An 18,999-nucleotide genomic window follows, 5' to 3' on the forward strand; every position below is an offset into this window, starting at 1 on the left:
ATAAAACCTCACTGTCTCAGTCTGCAGCCTCAGGGCGAGGCGAGGGTGAGGCCGGTTTGAGGGGGGCTTCCCTCTCTAGGCTCGGCCAGAGGCGAGGGGCCCCTAGAACAGGATGGAGCAGCCTGTGTGTGAGCTTTGGACAGCTGCCTCCAGCTCCCTAGCGTGTCATGTGGCGCCGGCAGGCCCGACTTGTGTGCCCCTTCATCCAATCACTCAACCACTTCGTGAGCATTTAACGAGCTCCCATGCCAAGGGCTGGGGAAAGCCAGGGGGAGGCAATGCACCACCTGCTTGGGGCAGGGAGCTGCCGAGTGGGCAGCGTGTTCTTCAGGGGTGGGCCAGATAATCCACTACTTCTTACTTTATTTTTTAAAATATTTTATTTATTTATCTTTAGAGGGGAAGGGGAGAGGAAGAGAAACATCAATGTATGGTTGCTTCTCGTGCATCCCCTGCTGGGAACTGGCCCCTGCTGGGAACTGGCCTGCAACCCAGGCGTGTGCCCTGACTGGGAATCAAACCGCGATCGTCTGTTTCGCAGGCCCGCGCGCTCAATCCACTGAGCTACACCAGCCAGGGCCTTACTTTATTTTTTGAGATTCTCACCTGAGGTTCTATTTATGGATTCCAGAGAGAAAGGAAGGTGGGGGGAGAGAGAAACAGCAATGTGAGAGAACATCAATCAGTCGCCTCCCCTACACATCCCAACTGGGGAGCCCTGACCAGGGATCGAACTTGCAACTCAGACATGTGGCCTGACCGGGAATCGAACCCACGACCTTTTGGTGTACATGATGACACTCCAGCTGAGCCACACCAGTCAGGGCAATAAGGCACTATTCCTGCACTTGATAATGTGCATCGTGTACTGGTAGGGTGGTGCACGTTTCTGTAAATAAATAAGTTAAATGATGGGGGATGTGTGATCAAAACAGCTTGGTGACCAGAGACCCAGTGTCGACCACCCCGTCTAAATGAGGGTGACACCGCTCAGGAGGAGTCTCTGGGCCCCTCTCTCCCCAGGGCCAGCGGGTTGCCAATAGACGTCCTTGGAAATTATGATGCCCCCCAACCTTTTACTTGGAATATTTTCGAATGTGTAAGAAAACTGAGAGTTGAAATACAGTTGAAGGTCACCCGTATTTTTACCACCTGGACCCAAGCAAGAGTGAATGTTTCAAACGTCTACTTTATTCATATGCTTGTCACGTGTCCGCCTTTTTACTGGAAGCCGAAGCTGGGACATGCATCTCTGCAGGCTGCAGGTGTGCGCCTGGCCCGCACACCGCCAGGACATTGTCACCACACCTCTGACAATGAACTAGAGTGTCCTCACACCTGGTCCAACCCACACGAACATTTCTTAGTTGTCCCCAAGTTGCTATGTTTCCTTTCAAAGTGGAGTCCAATCCCCGTCACCATGGCCTTTCTCTTTTACTCGCAAGCAACCTGCCCACCCCCCCGGAACACACACTGACCTTTTAAAGGCCAGGTGACCAGCAGAATGCAACGTCTCGCTGTCTGGGTTTGCCTGGCCGCTTCCTCACGGCGCCACCGGGCTGGCTCCACCAGCCAGTTTCTGCTGGAAACTGGGGGTTGGGCCCGAACGTCTGATCAGGTTCGGGGCAGACGTTTCTGGCAGGGAGCTCACGGGCTGTGCTGTTTTAACAGGAGGCTGGGCAGCTGCGGTGCCGACAGCGATGGTTAGGGAAGTGACCGCCATCTGTCATCGGGCAGAAATACATTTCTCACTTTGAGGGTAAGAAGTAACCCAGAGCAGGGGCTGCTGCCTCGCCCCCCTGCCCGGTTCCCCACCCTTTCAAGGAAGGGTTTGAGCATTCACTGTGGACACTCGCCTGGAGTAGTTTCGATGGTGAAGAATGGTGATCTTGTTTCTCTACCTTTAATAGAAGGTATCCTTCTGATTTATTAAAAAAAAAGTTTCCTTCATCAACAGGGGATGAACTGTGCGCCTCCAAAAATAAAGGGGAGATTTTTTGTTATAATTTTTAAAAAGTTATTACTACAAAAGCAACCTGAAAAACTAAAAAACATAAAAATTACCATTCGTTTTATTCTATTCATTTATCTTTAGAGGGGAAGGAGAGAGGGAGAGAAGTATCAATGTATGGTCGGTCGCCTCTCATGCGTCCCTGTTGGGAACTGGCCTGCAACCCAGGCATGTGCCCCGACTGGGAATCCAACTGCAGTGCTTTGGTTCCCAAGCCTGCACTCAGTCCACTGAGCTACACCAGCCAGGGCTCCCATCTTCATTTTAAAGCACACAGTTCAACAGGGTTAAGTACATTCCCATTTTGGGGCACCGGGTCTCTGGAACTTTCTCACCTTGCACGCTTTATACTCATGAAACTTCATACTCGTGAGGTGGCTCCCTGTCCCCTCCCCCAGCCCCTGGTTGACGCTGTTCGCTTTGTCATCTCCACGGATCTCACTCAGGTAGCAGAGGCGCCTTAGTCAAGTGGAGTCACAGGGCATCTGTCTCTTTGTGACTGAGCACAGCGCCTCCCAGGTCCACTGTGCTGTGCCCGGGTCGCGTTGCCCCCCTCCGAACGCCTCGTTGTGTGTGCCCGCCATCTGTCCCTAGCCCCTGCCCTGCTGGCACCTGCTGTTTTGTGCACGTGAACAATGTGACTTCAAGACCCTGCTTTTCTGCTGGTCTCCACTCACTGCTGTCCCCACTGTCCCCAACGACCTCCACAGTGCCCTTGCGTTGCAGGGCAGGAACCCGCTGAAGACACACTGGTAGGACCATGGGGAACAGGAGCTCCTCTCCAAGACTGCGGTCCCTCAAAGGAGAGGGAGGGTCCTCTAGTGCCAAGTCGTGTGTGCTTGTGTGGGGACGAGTGTGACTGGACTTTTATCTCGGGGGCGGCAGGGGCAGAGTCAGGGTAACAGGGGAGGTGCAATTTTAGGAACACCTTTCTAACCCTCCACACGGCCCATGGAAGCGACTCAGCTCTTCGCAGCAGCCTGGCTTCCTCCCTGACACGCAGCCCTTCCGCTGGCAAGGAGAGGTGCCAAAGGGCAAGGAAAGCAAACGTCCCCTTCAGGCTGGTGGTGGCTGGGAAATCTGCTCTGGCCGAGGGGCCCAGTGGTCCCGGCGCTGCCCAGGGCTGCTGTGGGGTGGAGATAACAGGCACAGGAAGGGTGCGGCAGCGGAGCCCGGCTCTCACGTAAACAATAGCTGCCCCCAGCCAGGGCAGGAGGTGATTCATCTCCCCGCTGCGCCAGGCCTGCTGGCCACGCTGGCTGGGCACCAAGGGGCCAGGACCAGGCAGCCTGGGCCAGGCGCCGACACTCCTCTCCACCATGTGCAGGTCAGGACCCACCCCAGCCCTTCTTCTGGTGACCGGCCTGCAGAGCCTGTGGGTGTCCAAGCTGCAGGGGAGGCTCGATCGCCCCAAGGGAGCAGCGGCCTCAGCTCCTGCCGGTGAACTGGCTGGGTTTTGGGATCAGGACAGCTGAGAACAGGGACGTGGGGTCTCACCCACTGTGGACAGCCGCCCGCCCATGCCGAGTGGCGTACCCGGGGGTGGGTGGCCACCCCTCGTCAACCCCGAGGAATAATCCCAACTGATACGACAGGGCCCCCGGGCTTGTGCGATCCCCTGGAAAGACTGCAGAAGAGGCCAGCGCCTCCGAGAGGCCCAGGTAGAAGAACACAGCACTTTTAATAGGGTGACAGAGCCCAGGCAGTGCAAGGACACTGTCCACAGCGTCCCCTCCTCTGCGGCAACATCCTTCTCTTGGCTGGAATGCCACACAGAGGCTCCTCTCGGGGCCATGTCTGGGCAGTGGGTCCTGAAACACGCAACACCGGACGGCCCCACGCATCAGTCTGGGCTGCAGTTCTGGGGAGTCCTGCAACGGCCCCTCCCCTCGATGGGAGGATGGAGGAGAATGTCCGAGCCACACCAAGTGGGCCCCTCTGGTCACTGCTTGGCCTTCTTCACAATGGTGCCCACGGCAGAGATGACAGTGGTCTTGGAGCCGCTGGCACTGGTGGTCACGGTGACAACAGCGGGCAGAGTGGCCGTGGTGGTGAGGATGGTGGGCTGGGCTATGGTGGTCACTGGGATGGCTGAGTCCCACTTACTTTTTCTCTTTTGGGCATCTGGGAAAATGGCAAGAGAGCAGTCAGGACCACGCCATGCCAGGCAGTGATACCCCCTCTCAGAGGCCAGGGCTTAGGGAAGAGCAAGTGAAGGGGCCCTAGCCGTAGAAAGCTGAGGGGCAGCTAGTGAACCAGGGAGCCCGCCCAGCCTCCCCAGCTGGCTAGCAACCTTGGGGCTCAGGTCCCCGTGGGGTCTGCCCCCCATACGAGGCAGGGCAGCCCTCGGTGCAACTGGAGACAAGCCACCTCCTACCTGCAACTGCGGTGCTGGCTGTGGTGGTGGTGGTGGCTGTGGCATTGGTGGTGGTGCCTTTCTTGGTGCCTGTCACGAACTCAATCTGAGGGGGAAGAGGGCAGAGTAAGACCTGGGTAAAGCAGGTGGCCCCAACTTCTTGCCAGCCATCTGCTTGCGGGGGACAGGAGGTTGGCAGCACACAAAGGAGGCATTCAGAGTCTGCTCTGCTGGGGTGGTCTGGGGGAGGGAGGTGTCGGAGGCGCCTGCAAGGGGTTTTTACTGCTCTGAAGAAAGCGGCCCAGACACACACCCATTGCCTCCTACCATCACCAGGCCTCTGCGTGTGCCCAGGGACCCCTGCCCACCAGCACGGAGCAGACAGAGGAGAGAAGGGAAACGCAACCGAGGTTAAGAATGAGAAGACCTGGTCACTGCCAGCAGCAGCCCCCGGGGCTGCCTGCACGGCCTGCAGCCCCTCTGCCTGCGGGTTGGCGGGGCGTCCTGGAGGCCACGGCTGCTGCTGCTGCAGGAAGGCAAGGTCAAACCAGAGCTGGGAGGGCCACCTGCCCTGAGCTTCTCCTGGAGTTTCTAGTCAAAAGTGCCTAGAGCACATTTGGGCTCATAGCTACATTTCTGTCCCAGAAGGACCCATACTGCTTGGGAAGAGGCGGAGCTCGGGGTCCTAAAGTGACGGGTCACCGGGCTATCAGACAAGGGACCTACAACAAAGCATTGAGGATGCCACTAAGGAAGGCACAGAACAGAGCGCCCTCAGAAGTAGACACTTGCCTCCATTAGGCCTCCAGGAAGGCCACCAACAGCCTCAGGAGAGATGTCACCAGTGCCGACAACTAGGGGGAGGATGTGAGTGCTGCCAAGTACAAGACCCCAGGAAACCACAAGGACGCAGCTGAGAGGAGCTGGAAAGCCAGCAAGGCCTGTCCGTCCACAAGGCACACCAAGGGCTGCTCGGGGCATGCTCGGCAACGGGCTGGGCTGGGGGCGCGTGCATGAGGTCTGCACACCCTCCGGGCTCAGCCAGCAGGGCCCACACGCTCCCGACACCTGTCCTTCTCAAGTAATGAACATTTCCCATTGCTTACTTTGGTTCGCTCCTTTTTGGCCTTTTCCAATTTGTCCATTTCAATCTTCTGGGCTTTGGCTACAAAGATGAGAGAAGCTGTTTCAAAAGCAGCCCTGAACAGCTCCCCCAGTTCAGGCTGATGGACCCCAGTCCAGCACTGGCCGCGTCTCCTGCATCTTGTTCGATGCACTAAGGCAGCCTCCGGGCCAGCAGGGCCTCAGATGCAAAGGCCCAGGGTCTGGGGGCTGTGTGGCTCCCGTCCAGGGCGAGGGCCAAGACCCTTGAGTCCCAGCTGACTGCTGCTACATGGGAATACAGTACAGGGTAGCTTCCCAGTGACTGTGAGAAGCCAGAATTAGGGATTTTTAGGTACAATGTTGGCAACTAATTCAAATTAAAGCAAGACTTGTGTGGGCCAATCAAAACATGTCTGTGGGCCCTGGGGGCTTGGACCCTTTGAAACGCCTCCCCGTTTTCCTCAGTGGGCCCCCTGGGAAAACGCTGCACTGTGCTGACCTCCGGACGCATGTCACCCTGCCTGGGACAATGTCCACACCCGCTGGGCGGACCTCTGTGCACCTCCAAACTCCTGCCCGAACGTGGCTTCCTCAGTTCCCACCCCCAGCCTGGGCAGGGGCCCTGCTCACACCCCGCCGCTGTGATAGCCACCGACGCACTCCTCCTTCAATCCTGTCTTCGCTGCTGTGTTACAAGCTCCTAAGTCAGGGGTGGAGCCCGTCTGGTTTGGGACCGTACACAGCTCCCTGGACCTGGACTGACATGGAGGAGACCCTGGAGCTGTGCTGCCTGGTGACTGACTGACACTAGGGACAGACGAACAGGTGCAAGGACAGGTGGGTGAAGGTACAGACAGACAGCTATCTACCTAATGCCTCATAGTAGGAGTCCTCAGTCCAGCCATGCGGGTCAAACATGTCCTGAAGAGGAGAAAAGGTTAGAGACTCAGTCACTGAGGGCCATCATGTGACAAATAACTGAAAATCCCACTCCCCACTCCCCAAGTCTTTCCAAGGATCTTCTTGGCCAGGAGCCCCTGCCTTCGAGGGCACAGGGGCGCAGCTGCGGTCCCTGGTCTGCATCTAGCTGTCCTCAGTGTGCCTGTGCACAGGCTGCTCGGCAGGAAGACGGGGAGTCCACGCTCAAGCCCTTGCACCAGGCACCCAGTGCAAGGTGTGCAGCTGCAGCCTCGTCCCCGCACTCCCGCATGCCAGCCAGCTCCCACAGCAGAGGTGGGGCTGTGCTCCTCGGCCAGCAAGGCTGACCTGCAGCCCCTTTTTGTGGCTCTAGGCTGAATGCAGCACAGTGAGCACAGGGCCCTGAGCACCCCCAGCCCCAGGCCTCAGCCTCCACGTGCAGGACGTACCTTTGGGTAGTTGGTGCCAAGCTCATCAATTGCACAGAACTGTATCAGCTTCTCATAGATGCTGAAAGGAAAAAGCCACCAGGCCCTGAGCCGGCCCAAAGCCCGTGGTCCTGGGTGGCAACTGCTTTTACAAGATCGAAACCACCCAGCTCCTGGGCTCAAGGGAAATCTGTAAACCCAGCTGACTTATTCTAAGCAAGCTTCCTGACAGGAGGGGCATGTCCCTGGCCAGACATCTAGTCACTTCTGCCCTCTACTCTTGCAGGGATGGGCTGCTTACCAGGGGCCAGGACAGGTATGGTGTCGCAGTGAGGGCTGCGTTTTTCTGGGTCTCACCTGGACATGCGGCAGGGCTGGGGCCACCACACTCAGGCCCACACGAAGGCTGGGCAGGGCCCTGCTGTCACCACACCAGACCCTCCCAGGTGTGCTACTTGCTCGGGCACTGGACAGAGCAAGACCCAGACACAGCTCTGTCCCTAAAGTCTACTGCCAACCCACAGAGTCGGTGACTTTTTAGAGGTGAAAGAACCCATGAGGGTGGTCTAATCCAACCCCTTCACTGCACAGATGAGGTGGCCGAGGCCTTGTGAGGTCACGTGTTTTAGGAGCACAGCGGGGAGGGGAACCCAGCAGCACTTCCCCATTCTAGTCCAGGCCTCCTGGCTGCCACTCCACACAGGGGTTCATGTCCAGCCCGGACCCGAAACGGTAAGCTCTGGCTGGTGGCCCCTTCAGGCTCAGGTGGGATCTCAGCTGGGTCTCTCCTTGCCACCTCCCCGGGTGCATCTGGGTCCCCAGGCCAAGGTCAGTGACTCAGCCTTCCCTGCAGGCCACGGGCACCTCACCTGGGGTTCCGGAATTCCTTCTTCCTTTGGATAATGTAGTTCATATCCATCCCCTCCTTTATCTTCCGCTCATACAGCTTCTGGATCTTGTCCTACGAGAGCACAAGGGCACCCAGTCTGTGGTCATGTGTGCTGTGTGAGCACACGGACCCAGGAGACCCACAGAGCCATGTGAAGCCCTGCTCCAGCTTACTCTCTGCACCCAGCCTCTGACCGGCGCTGAGCACAAGGTAAGCGAGACCAGCCTGTTTGCATTTTGCTTTCCCTCACTCCCTCTGGATGGCGGGTAGAGTGAGCAGTACAAAGCTCAAGGCTGAGAAGCCTTGGAGGAGACCACAGAGCAACTGCCACCTGGTTCACCAGTTTTAGGCCCTAGCAGGGGATGAAGGCTGGTTTTACACTTTAACACAGGGTAAGTCCTCAGCAGGAGACCCGGAGGGCGGTGTCCTCTTGGAGGAAGGCAGGAGTAGAGTTTGGGATTTGGTCTCACATGTTCCCTAGAACGTTCCCTGTGAGGAGGTTCACGGTGGCCAGTCCCCACCACTTTATTAAGAGGCACCATCACGGTCAAGAGCTCTGCTGTCACTTGCAAGAGGAGGTAGGCTGGGATGCAAGTCCCACAGATGCCCTCTGGCAACATCAGGAGAGGTGTCGGCTGTTAGAAAGCCCATGGTTTTGCGGAGATTGGCCAGAGGCAGCGCCAAGTCACTTCGATGGGTCTGTGACACATTTACCAGGGAAGAGAGAAGCCGAGAGGGACAGCCCTCAGTGTACAGCCGAGGTACCAGAGGGAGGCCTAACAGAGACGGGTCGTGGATGGAGGCAGACCAGCCTCTCAGATGACTTTCTGTGTCTCCTGGGCCACCAGGCGGGTGCTCCCATTGCGCTGCCCTGAAAGGCGTGATGCTCCGTGCCCTCTGCCATTACAAGGGTTGGGAAAGGAGCAGTGTTCCAGACCTGAAGGTGGGGCCCAGGGCTGTCCCTGCCTGGCCGATGGCTAGACTGTCCTTACGGGCTGGGACTTGCTGCCTTGTATGGAGGTTACACTGGGCTGGGGGGTGGCAGGCTGAGGGTTGGTGACTCAGCCGAGGAGGAGACTTCCGGAAAAGGAAGAGAATCTTCCCTGCACCCGAAGCCCTGGCCCACTGCATTCCATGGCCCCGGGCCCCTTAGTCACCTGGCCGCCAGGGTGGTGCTGTGGGCTGCGGTGTGGCCGGAGGCTGCAGCAGAATCTACGGGACCAAAGGTAGAGCAGGAAGACCGGATGCCACCACTGGGCAGCTGTGGGGGTCTGCCCTCTCCTTCACTCAAGGTCCCACTCACAGGGCACCAGCACAGGGACAAGCAAGAATCTCAGAGGCGAAAAAGGTGCAAAGGCCAGCTGTCCCCTGAGGGCCGCTCCCAAGGGAGCAGCCGCACTAAATCCTCTGTTTCCTTGGGATTTCTGACCTCAGGTCGGGTCTGTCTGAAACTGTATCACACGAGAGGGAGCTGGTATCTTTGGAATATGAGAATAGCAATTTACGCATAAAATGCTTGTGTTTTGTATCCTAAAATTTATTTTACATTCTCGTGGTCCCTAGCTTTCTTAGCAAAGTTCCTTCTGAGACGTTCCCACTGGCTCAGCTGGGCTGCACGGGAAAGGCATGTCCTCTCTCCTCTGGACCCGGTACCTCCCGGCACACACGCCAGGGGCCCTGGTGGGAGGAGCACTGGGGGGTGTGGCGGAGCGGGTGGTGGTACAGAGCTGGCTCCTGACAGCGCACTGTGGGGGCAACCAGAACCACAGGCTCTTTCCTGCCCGTGCTGCTTCTCCCACAGAAGCCTCTTAATAGTCAGCCCGAATCAGACCCCTGGCCCAGGCCTCGCCTGCACAGCCTCCGCAGTTGAGTTCAGTGCTTACTTGTAAGTGATTCGAACACCTGCCAGCGGGCTCAGGCGGGATCTTGATTTCATCGGGAGACATGTTCCGGACTCTCTCAGAAAAGGAGGCTGTTGAGAGAGCAGGGAAGGATTTTGTATGGAGGTGGGGGTTAGGGTGGGGGTTACATGGACAAGGGACAAAGAAAGCACCCAATGTTTTCAGGGAGGGATCGATGCTATGAAAGTGTCCCAAACAGCCTCTCTCAGTGGGTAGTGTCGTCTCAGTTGAGATCGCATGACCAGAAAGAGCCAGCATGTGCTACCGGGGCAAGTTAAGTTGAGGCAGAGGATACACGTGTAAAGAGAGCGGGCCTGGTGTCACGGCAGTCACTTCCCGGGAGGGAGCTGCCCGGGGGAGCTGGCGTACAGGAGGCGGGAGGGGTGGCTGCCCTCTGCAGCATCCGCCAGGGTCCGCGGTGGACGTTCGGCCACAGTCACGCTGCCTGCGGGAGGCCGCTGATCCGGGCTGGGAGGAGGGGTGCATGCTGGCCGCCGATGCGAGCCAGCTCCCGGACTCTGGGTCTCCACCGGTCATGCCCCTCACCACCCTCCCAGGGCTCTGGAAACTCAGAGTTGCTTGGGACCACCTTTGTCATCCCAAGGTAGAGGAGACACAGGGCACCAAGCCCCCTAGGCTTGGAGGCTCAAACCTTTCAAAGCTGCCTTGTGCATAAATGACATCTTAAAAATTACATGTTAGGATTAACTTAGCGTCTTCAAAAATAGTAAAATAAACCGATCGACCTCTTTTGGTCCACCTCACTCTTGGGAACAAAAGGCCTGATTCTGATGTGGAGAACCACAACTTCCAAGGGACAATGCCCTCAGAGACCCGCCCCTGCCCCCCCCCCCCCCAGTGTCTCTCTCCCCACCCACTCCTGCTCCGTGCTCTGGCCACTCCGGCGAGCGCAGAGTCGTGCTCTGGATCACTCCAACAATGCACTGCTTGTTGTGGGTTCTGTCCATGCTCTTGAAAACATTCTCTCATGAAAAGGGCCATACAATGAGCAAAAAGCAGGCGGAACGGGGTGGGGCAGCATAAAGGGAAAGAATGAACAAACTAGCACCAATAACACGCAGCAAGTGCCTCTGGGTGCTCACTGTGGGCCTGGCCCCGGTGCCCGAGTGGCTGTGGGGAGGGCCTGGCACGGCCCACCCCTCCTCCTTTCCCAAGGCCGGGTGAATGTTTAGCAGAGAAGGTGCTTCCTTCCACCCCCACTACTGCGGTGAAGAGCTCGGTGCTGAGGGCGGTTGAGGGTACAGCTCCCTGGCTTCGCCAGTCTCCACCGTGCTGACCAAACCCACACCCACTGCCAGTACTGAGGCTGGCCCCAGCCCAGGGCAGGGTGTCACAGCCTGGCCCACGTGCCGGCTCTTGCAGTGTGTCAACGAACCTGCCCAGGTGGGCCCTAGAACAGAGCACTAGAGAGAGCTGCCCCTTTGGGTGAGGGCAAGGGGACCAGGACTGGATGTCAGTGTGGGCCAGAGACACCAGTGCAGCCCGGGAGCACTTTCCACCAGGAAAGTGCTTCTCTTTGCCCAGCACCTTCTTTCTGTCTCCTGACCCTGCAGCAAGGGGGACACCCAGATCTGGCTGGCATTTAATCCCATTCTGACTTCCTCCTTCTCCCCGCCTGGGAGAAACAGGAGTTTGAAGTCCGAGACTCGGGCAGGCTGCACAGGTGAGCCGAGTGGAATGAGCTGGGGTGAGCTGGTCTGCCGGTTTTAGGGGCATCAGCAACCGGAGTGAAGCAGGGCCCGACAGGCTTTGGCACACAGCAGGGAGGGTTCCGCTCTTCCCTGGGGTGGAGAGTGTGCGTGAGCACGTGACACCAAGACAAAGAATGCCCTTTGGCATTTGCCAGGAAAGCCTTTTGGAAAAACAGGGTGTGACAGAGTTGCCATAGCAACCCAACCACACTGGGGCTGAAAGGGGACACAGTGGCGGGGGCGTGGTACGGGAGAGCTCCTGTTAAGATAAGAGAATTCCTAGGAAGTAGCTGGCAAATGAAGGGACCCACTCAGGAAGCTAGGTACAAGTTTACCCCACGGATTTCAGAAGCAACCTCTCAACAGTCCACCCTGAAGTCCCAGGGCAAGTTGCAGGAGAAGCCATCAGACCCACACGCGTGGCTGTTTGAGCAGCCACAGGCCCCCAGCCATCTTCCCAGAACAGACCCTGAGAAACGCGCCCAGGCCCCTGGGGGAGCCACATCTGGGGCTCCTCTGGGGTCCATTCCTGACTGGGATGATGTGGGAGGGCGGCCACACTCAGGATCTGAGAGGCCCTCGGTCTGCGGGACTCAGCACTGTGCTCGCCCCAGTTAGGGAGCGGCGACAGCACCCACGGCCGCCAGGCATCTCTCCAGCAGGAGGCAGTGGGGTGTCTCTAGGTCACAAGAGACGCAGATAACCCACTGGGTCACTAGCCAGTGGCCACTGTGCTGGCACGCCTGCGCAGCATTGGTGGGCACCTGGAGGGTGTGGACAGAGTGTGCCCCAGAACTGGAGGAACCTGCAGGTCAGCTCCTCTGCTTCCATTTGCCCCATTGAACCTGTGCTGTCTGCACAGAGGAAGTGCTTCTCAGGCCAGGGACGGAGAGTCCCCCATGCAGAGGGGCCGACAATCGAGGCCCTTAAAGCGTGGGCCTCCCTGTTCAGCTATTCCTTCCTCAGTGAGACACGGCAACAGCAACCAAAGCTACGAGGCTTGAAGACCCTCTGTGCCCTCTGCAGGTGAGTGGGTTAAAGCAGTGGGGGTGTAACCCCACAGGGAAGTAGCAGCTGGCACTAAACAGAAAGGAGCTGTGGGTGTGCTTCAGCACGGACGGATCTAAACCACAAGGCAAAAACACTGACTCCATGTGCATCAATGGTCCCACAGGGGACAACTGTGGCCCCCAAGGGGACCTGTGACAATGTCGAGAAACATTTTTCATGGTCCGTATGGGGCAGGTAGAGGCAGCGCTGTGCACACTTAGCCGGTCAAGACCAATGGTGCTGCTAAAACACCGCCCAGGGACAGGCCAGGGGCCCACGGCAAAGAAGGACCTAGCCCAAATATGTCACCAGTGCTGAGGCTGCGAAATCCCAGTTTGCAGGACATCCTGAAAAAGGCACGACTACAGTGAGGAACAATCCCTGCCTGCCCGAGGCTGAGGAAACCCTCTGCAAGGGGAGGGTCCAAGGGGGCCTGTGGAGTGATGAAGATGCTCCATATCATGGCTGTGGTGGGGGTTGCCATGGCTACAGTCTCCGTCAGAACCCCTCAAGTGGCACATTTTAAATTGGCCAATCTTACTCAGTGTAAGTTACACCCGAATACGGCTGTGTCCACAAAGTGGCGAGAAAAGGAAGTTGGTCGTGGAAACGCCAGGAGGATGTGGCCGAGGCCCACACACATTCCACTGCCTGCTGAGCATGTGCAGTGCTGCATGGCCTCAGGTTCCTGAGTGGGGGCTGTCTGACCCTGTCCCACCCCCAAGTTCTTGGTAGTAAACATTAAAGACGGGTAGGGCGGGGAGGGGACAGGAATCCTGAGGCTCCAGTCCCTTTCACCCCGTGGGTCACTCCCCGCCCCCAGGAGGCCACAGGTGTCCTCACAGGAGTAAACTCAGGAGTAAAGGCACAATCCCGCTGAGGGTCTAGGCCGCCCAGAGTGGGCGGGGTCCTGCCCACTTGCTCCTCAGGAGACAAACATAAGGAGCACTTTCCAGTCCACTCAGTGAGGAAAACCAGAGTGGGCTCTCCCTCTTCAGCCCCAGCAGCTGGGGAGCAGGGCCCGTCTGTGAAGATTACGCAGGCAGGGGGAGACTGTCACAGCCGCTGCTAAGAGGGAGGGTCAACCCCTCGGTGAGGCCTGGCCGGGCGCCAGGAGAGCAGTCACGAAGTGCATGGCCACTTGGAAGGAGCTGAGGGACTTGTAAAAGGACGAGGAGGCCGGGCTCCACACAGTGCCGGGATGCCGTTTCCCAGACCTGTAACTGCCCGCCCTCCAGTCGCCATGTGCTGCGGGCTCAGGACTGTGCGGCACGTTCTCCTCGGGGACAGAGCCGAGTGCCAGAAGAGGCCACATCTGCTCCCGGAGCACATGGATATGCCAGCAGAGCAGGGAGGAGGGGTAGCTGGACACGGGACAAGCTCAGGGCACAAGGGGAAGGAGCTCCCGGCTGAATGGGCCCTGAGTCCCTCCTGACGACCCTGGAGACCGACCAGAAGAGCCCAATGAAACACACCACGGCCGCCTTTCACGGCAGAACTGTTCCCGGGGGTCACATCCAGACGCCACAGGAAACGCCAAAGGCCCTGAGAGAGGCAGGAGAGACCAGGATCACGGCAGAGCGGCTGCCCTGGGTGGTGGGGAGAAGCCCCCATGCCCACAGGCCCCCTGCTTGTCCAGCGAGGCTCAGAAGTATGTCCACCTGGGTACTCACCAACTAACTCCTGCGGATCCCGCTTTTCTACTTCTGGGTTGTCCTGCAAGAGACAGACAGAAACAGGCGGTGAGCCCGGTGCCCGACCCGGAGAGAGCCACTTTCCGCAGGGACCACTAGGACGCTCGAGGGAGGAAACAAACGAGGGCGCTGCAAGGTACCTGGTGGGCAGAGAGAGCTGAGGCTTGGGGCCTCTGGGACGCCTGCACCCCTGCCTCCTCCACGGCCTCCAGCAGGGCCAACATCCACCAAGGCTGGGGATAGGGAGCGCCAGCCACCGTCTGTCACCTGCACACCTGGGCCCAACCCATGCCGTCCCAGGGCCAGACACCTCACAGCACTGCGGTCTCGACCCGCAACTGAGGAAGCAAGAGGTGGCTACTTTTTACCACAAAATGCCAAAACAAAACACAGCCTATCTACTCAAAAGAGGTTTTTCTTACTTTTAGTTTAAGCAAAAAAAGGAGACTTTATCACAGGGGTAGCCCACGGGACCCTGGAGCAGACATGCAGCCAGACTTGATATAATTCTCTCTCCCTCCCTCCCTCCCTCCCTCTCTCCCTCTCCCTCTCTCTCTCTCTCTCTCTCACACACACACACACACACACACACACACACACACACGACCAAACCAGGGCCCAGCATGGCCCCGGCACGGAGGCACTAGCCCTGGCTCTCCTTGGCACCTCTCAGCGCTCTTCGCACTGGCCCTACAGTCTCCCTGGAGAAAAGCTCTCCGACGCTGACTGCAAACCCCTGCCCCATCACCCCCTGCCATGCGCTCGCCGGTCCCGCAGCGTGCGGGGCCCTCAGAGCAAAGGCTTCCCAGCGAACGTCTTTCTGGACTCGCTCTGCACTTCACCGCTGAGCAGAGGCTTCACCTAAACCAGGTCCGACCACCTGGAGGACACGTCCCGGCCTCGTCACCAGCTCGGCACCGGGGCAGGCAGGCCTTCCCTTGCTTCTGTTGTCCCAGATGTACTTCATCAGAGTGTTGCGTCTCCCCATTTCTGGGGACACTCGGCCCCTCGAACATGGGTCAGGGGACCTGGAGTGCCACCACACGCTGACCGTCAGAGTAGTGGCAGCCGAGCTCCGGGGAGTCACTGGACCTCACTCCCTTTCACTCTGGCCGGTGAGGAGGAGGTCAGCCACTGGAGCTCTGAACGAGGCCGGGACTTGGAGAGAGCTGAGAGCTCTGCCCCCTGCCGCCCCTCCCCCCACGAGGAAATGTTACACCAAGGTAATGGGTCGGGAAGGGAAGTGCAGGAAGATCACCTAAGCCCCTCCCACAAGATGGCTCCATGATAAGACAGACACCTTGGCCTCCTTCCCCAAAAAGTCCCTCCTGATCGCGGGACAGGCCCAAAGCCCTGCACTCTTCTGAACACTGTGGCTATTCACTCAGCCTGCACCGGCACCTTGTCCAGGCTGCTTAGCAACCGGGCTCCTCCACCCCCTGCCCCCTGCCAATCAGGTGGGCAAAGCGGAGGCGGGCCTGGAGGACTGCCACGCCGAATTCAGGTTGGTCATCAATCAGCTGCTCCAAGGAGAGTGCCAGTTTCGAGGGGCCCACGACAGTCCCTTTGTGGCAGGGAGCAGGGACTCTGGAGGAACAAAGATTAAAGAGCATGATGGTACCAAAATGTGCGACCATAAAGGGCCCTTAGAGTTCCCTCTAGGGGACGGCTTTCTGGGAGTTAATGGTGGGAAAACACAAATTCATCCCACCTCCTCTCCTGGGCCGGTTGCCTGGTCACAGGGAGTGCTGACCTGTTGTTACTACTCAGAGGTCCTCTGGGGGCCCTTTCCCAAAGCCTGGAACAGAGCCGGCCCTCTCCTGCCCCGAGATGCAGAGCTGGGGAAGGAGGCAAGGCATCTGCGTTGGAACTGCTGGAACTCTATGTGTCTACTCCAGAGGCACAGGAAGCCAGTTATTCCAGGAGCGTCCTGGGTGGGGTAAAAGGCCCGGGGCCTCCCTGCGGCTGCCGGCAGCTTTTCTGTCCCTGGCAACTCGGGGTGGGGGAGGAAAGGGTGGGAATCCCTGGATTTCACAAGATCCTTGCCTGGCTTCACTGAGGTGGCTTAGTTTTTCTTTTTTTTTGGCTCGGCTACTTATTCCCCCAAATTAATCATTCTATACATACCCCCCACCTAAACAAGATGAACTTGGTAGTTGGTTCTATTTGACAACTAGTCTCTGCTTTACACCCTCACAAGATGTGCACGTGTGGACACACACACACACACACACAGGTGCTGTGTGCACAGAGAGCACCCCGAGCCCCACGGAGCCATGGACTCTTAACCCCAAACCCTGTGTCCCCAGGAACAAGTGCCGCCCTGATTTCTCCACAGTGGCATCCAGCTCATCACTCCAAGCAAAGGGCCGATCAAAGGATGTGCACCCGACTCCAAGCACGAGGAGATCCTCCTACTTAAGAGAACCTCGGAGGCCGAGCGTGCGCACGAGCCTCCTGGGTAAGAGCCACTCCAATCTGCACCAAGGAACCGGAACCTAGAGGGACTCAGGGGCCTGCGGCTGCTCAGTTCCCTGTGTGTGTCACAGGCGCCCGCAGGACTTCTGGGGAATTGAGCCACGGGAGCCCGTGCCTCCTGGTGGCCACACCTCATTATTATATTTCAGACCGAGGTTCTTCTGTCCTCTGACATGAGCAAGCGGTGGTGAGCTCCTGGGTGTGTGTCTCTGTACCGGGGCGCCCCTGAAAAAGAATACCAACCAGCCCTGGTCTCCTGGACCCTCATGCAGCCTAACCCAACACCCTGCCCTGAGCATGAAGAGGAAAAGGGCTTGCCCTGGCTAGGTGGCTTAGTTGGTTGGAGTGTGGTCTCCCGCACTGAAAGGCTGGGAGTTTGACCCCCCAGTCAGGGTACATACTAGGCTGTGGGTTTGACCTCAGTTGGGGCACGCAGAGGAGGCCACAGATTGCTGTTTCTCCCTCCCATCAATGTTTCTCTCTCTCTCTCAAAAAAAAAATCAATAAACACATCCTTGGGTGAGGAGTAAAAAAGAAAAAGAAAAGAGAAAGGAAAAAGGCTTGCTTATGCCCAGGAGCAAAGAGCCCGAGGCCCCACCCTCCCATGCTCTTCCAGTGGAGGCAGCCCGGGATGTGGGCAACGATGGAGGAAGCTCAGCAAGGACAGTTGACGTGTCTGTTGAGACCAGTGAGGACAGGTATCCAACACCCGAAAGACGCCTTTTAGAACCATTTACACTCGACTGTCCTTCCAGGTAAGTTTCAGCCAATAAAACCAGCCTCGGGGGAAGGCCAGGACCTGGGGGTGGTCAGGACCTGGGGTGGGGTGAGGATGTCCACGCTCAGGACGAAGACAGAGAGACACCTTCCTCCCAATCAGTCCCAGGCATTTGCTGGGAACTCAACACAAAAAGTACCAAACGCCCAAGACAGCCATGTTGGAAGCCACCCACGGGCCAGGACAAACATCTAACGAAATGTTTAAAATGACAGAGCTGAGGAGACACAGGAAAGGTTCACACTACCCAACTGCCAGCAGCTCGAGAAACCGGTCTGACAAAAGCTGCAGTGGGTGGACTCCGGCCCTTAAAGGGGCAGCAAGGCAGCGTCTGGGAGACACCAGTGAAGGGCAGCAAGGAACCCCTTCTCCCTCCTCCCCGAGGCGGCGTTTTGCGACGCACATGGGGACACTGTCTCGACTTGTCTGCACAGGGACATCAGTCTAGACTGGGTGAGCCCACTCCCTGGCCTCCGGGTGGATATTCTCAGTTGGTCAAAGTGCAAACTCAGCCTGGAGAGTCACTCACCACAGACGTGTGTGCGTCAGCTGGAGGTGGGGGCCCACAGCCCCGAGACCTGGACACAGCACACGCCCTTCAGACCCGGCAGGCGGAAGGACGGTGAGAGCAAAGCATGAGCCCTAGGAGAGCAACTCACCTAGCAGCTCTCCAGTTCAAGTCCAACTCAGACAACAAGGGAAACCCAACCCAAACCCACAGCTTCCTAAGAAGCAGAGACACGATGGGGAAGGGAGGAGAGATCACTGAGCATGTCAGAGGGACCAAACTCCGATGCACGGCCTCCTCTGGTTGTCTGCACCCCTCCAGCCATCCACTCCCAAGCCACCAATCACAGCACTGGCTGCTGTGGATGCCCCCAGTGAGCGGTCATGTGAAGCGGCCAAATTCTGGTTCTTAATCAGCTGTGTCTGAGACTTGAAAGAATGCAGCAGCTACAGCAGGGGCCTCTGACTCAGGAAACACAGGATCTGGAATGCAGGTTGCCTGGCAAAGAATAGGGCAGTCCAGCCACCAATGAAAAGATGACTGCCCTGATGGGTGTGGCTCAGTGGTCGGGTGTCGTCCTGCAAGCTAGAAAGTCTGTGGTTCGGTTCCAGTCATAGCAGGCGCCTGGGTCGTGGGCCAAGTCCCCAGGCGGGGGCATGGGAGGGGCAACTGATCAATATTCCTCTCACTCTTTTTCTCCCTCCCTTCCCCTCCCTCCAAAAATAAATAAAGTCTTAAAAAAGATGCCTGGAGCAGAGGGAGGGTGCAGCAACAACACGGCTGCATGAAGCGGTCGAAGCTGCAGCAGAGAGGTGCCAGTGGAGCGAAGAGACGTGTGTTTAGAGACAACGACGCCTCACCAACCCTCCTGGCACCTGCCCCCTGGGGCGTGCTCCAAGGTCCGGGGTCCAACTCGAGGCAGAGTGACACTGCCTCCGGCAGCTTGATTCTGCCAAAGGCACATGTCACCCTTCCTCCCCAGCTTTGGGAAGATCAGGCACAGAGCAAGCACTCTGCAGAGGGCAGAGGGCAGCCCCCCCCCCCCACGCCCAAGCACCAGGGGAGGACCACCACGGACTGTATGCTTCCTGCTGAATGATGTCATCCAGCATCTTAAATGCAGGCGGCAGCTGTGGGGGGGGAAGATCAGTGAAACGACACCTTCCAAATCT

At 58.0% G+C, this 18,999-nt stretch overlaps 1 protein-coding gene across 1 annotated transcript in view; it reads right to left on the reverse strand.

Annotated features, from left to right (window-relative positions):
- Positions 1-2,319: 2,319 nt before the first annotated feature.
- SAP30BP (SAP30 binding protein) overlaps positions 2,320-18,999 on the reverse strand; it is a 33,000-nt gene continuing 16,320 nt past the window's right edge. Inside the window, exons 4-11 of the mRNA XM_037065460.1 lie at positions 14,043-14,085; positions 9,590-9,678; positions 7,687-7,778; positions 6,839-6,899; positions 6,341-6,392; positions 5,474-5,532; positions 4,389-4,473; positions 2,320-4,135 (exon numbers count right to left, since the gene is read on the reverse strand). Of these exons, the coding sequence (XP_036921355.1) occupies positions 3,954-4,135; positions 4,389-4,473; positions 5,474-5,532; positions 6,341-6,392; positions 6,839-6,899; positions 7,687-7,778; positions 9,590-9,678; positions 14,043-14,085 (663 nt within the window). The 3' untranslated portion in view covers positions 2,320-3,953. The remainder of the gene's footprint in view (positions 4,136-4,388; positions 4,474-5,473; positions 5,533-6,340; positions 6,393-6,838; positions 6,900-7,686; positions 7,779-9,589; positions 9,679-14,042; positions 14,086-18,999) is intronic.

This window comes from Sturnira hondurensis, unplaced genomic scaffold (genome assembly GCF_014824575.4).
Source record: "Sturnira hondurensis isolate 20B ecotype Veracruz unplaced genomic scaffold, ASM1482457v3 Scaffold0001221, whole genome shotgun sequence".
NCBI classification, from domain to species: Eukaryota; Metazoa; Chordata; class Mammalia; order Chiroptera; family Phyllostomidae; genus Sturnira; species Sturnira hondurensis.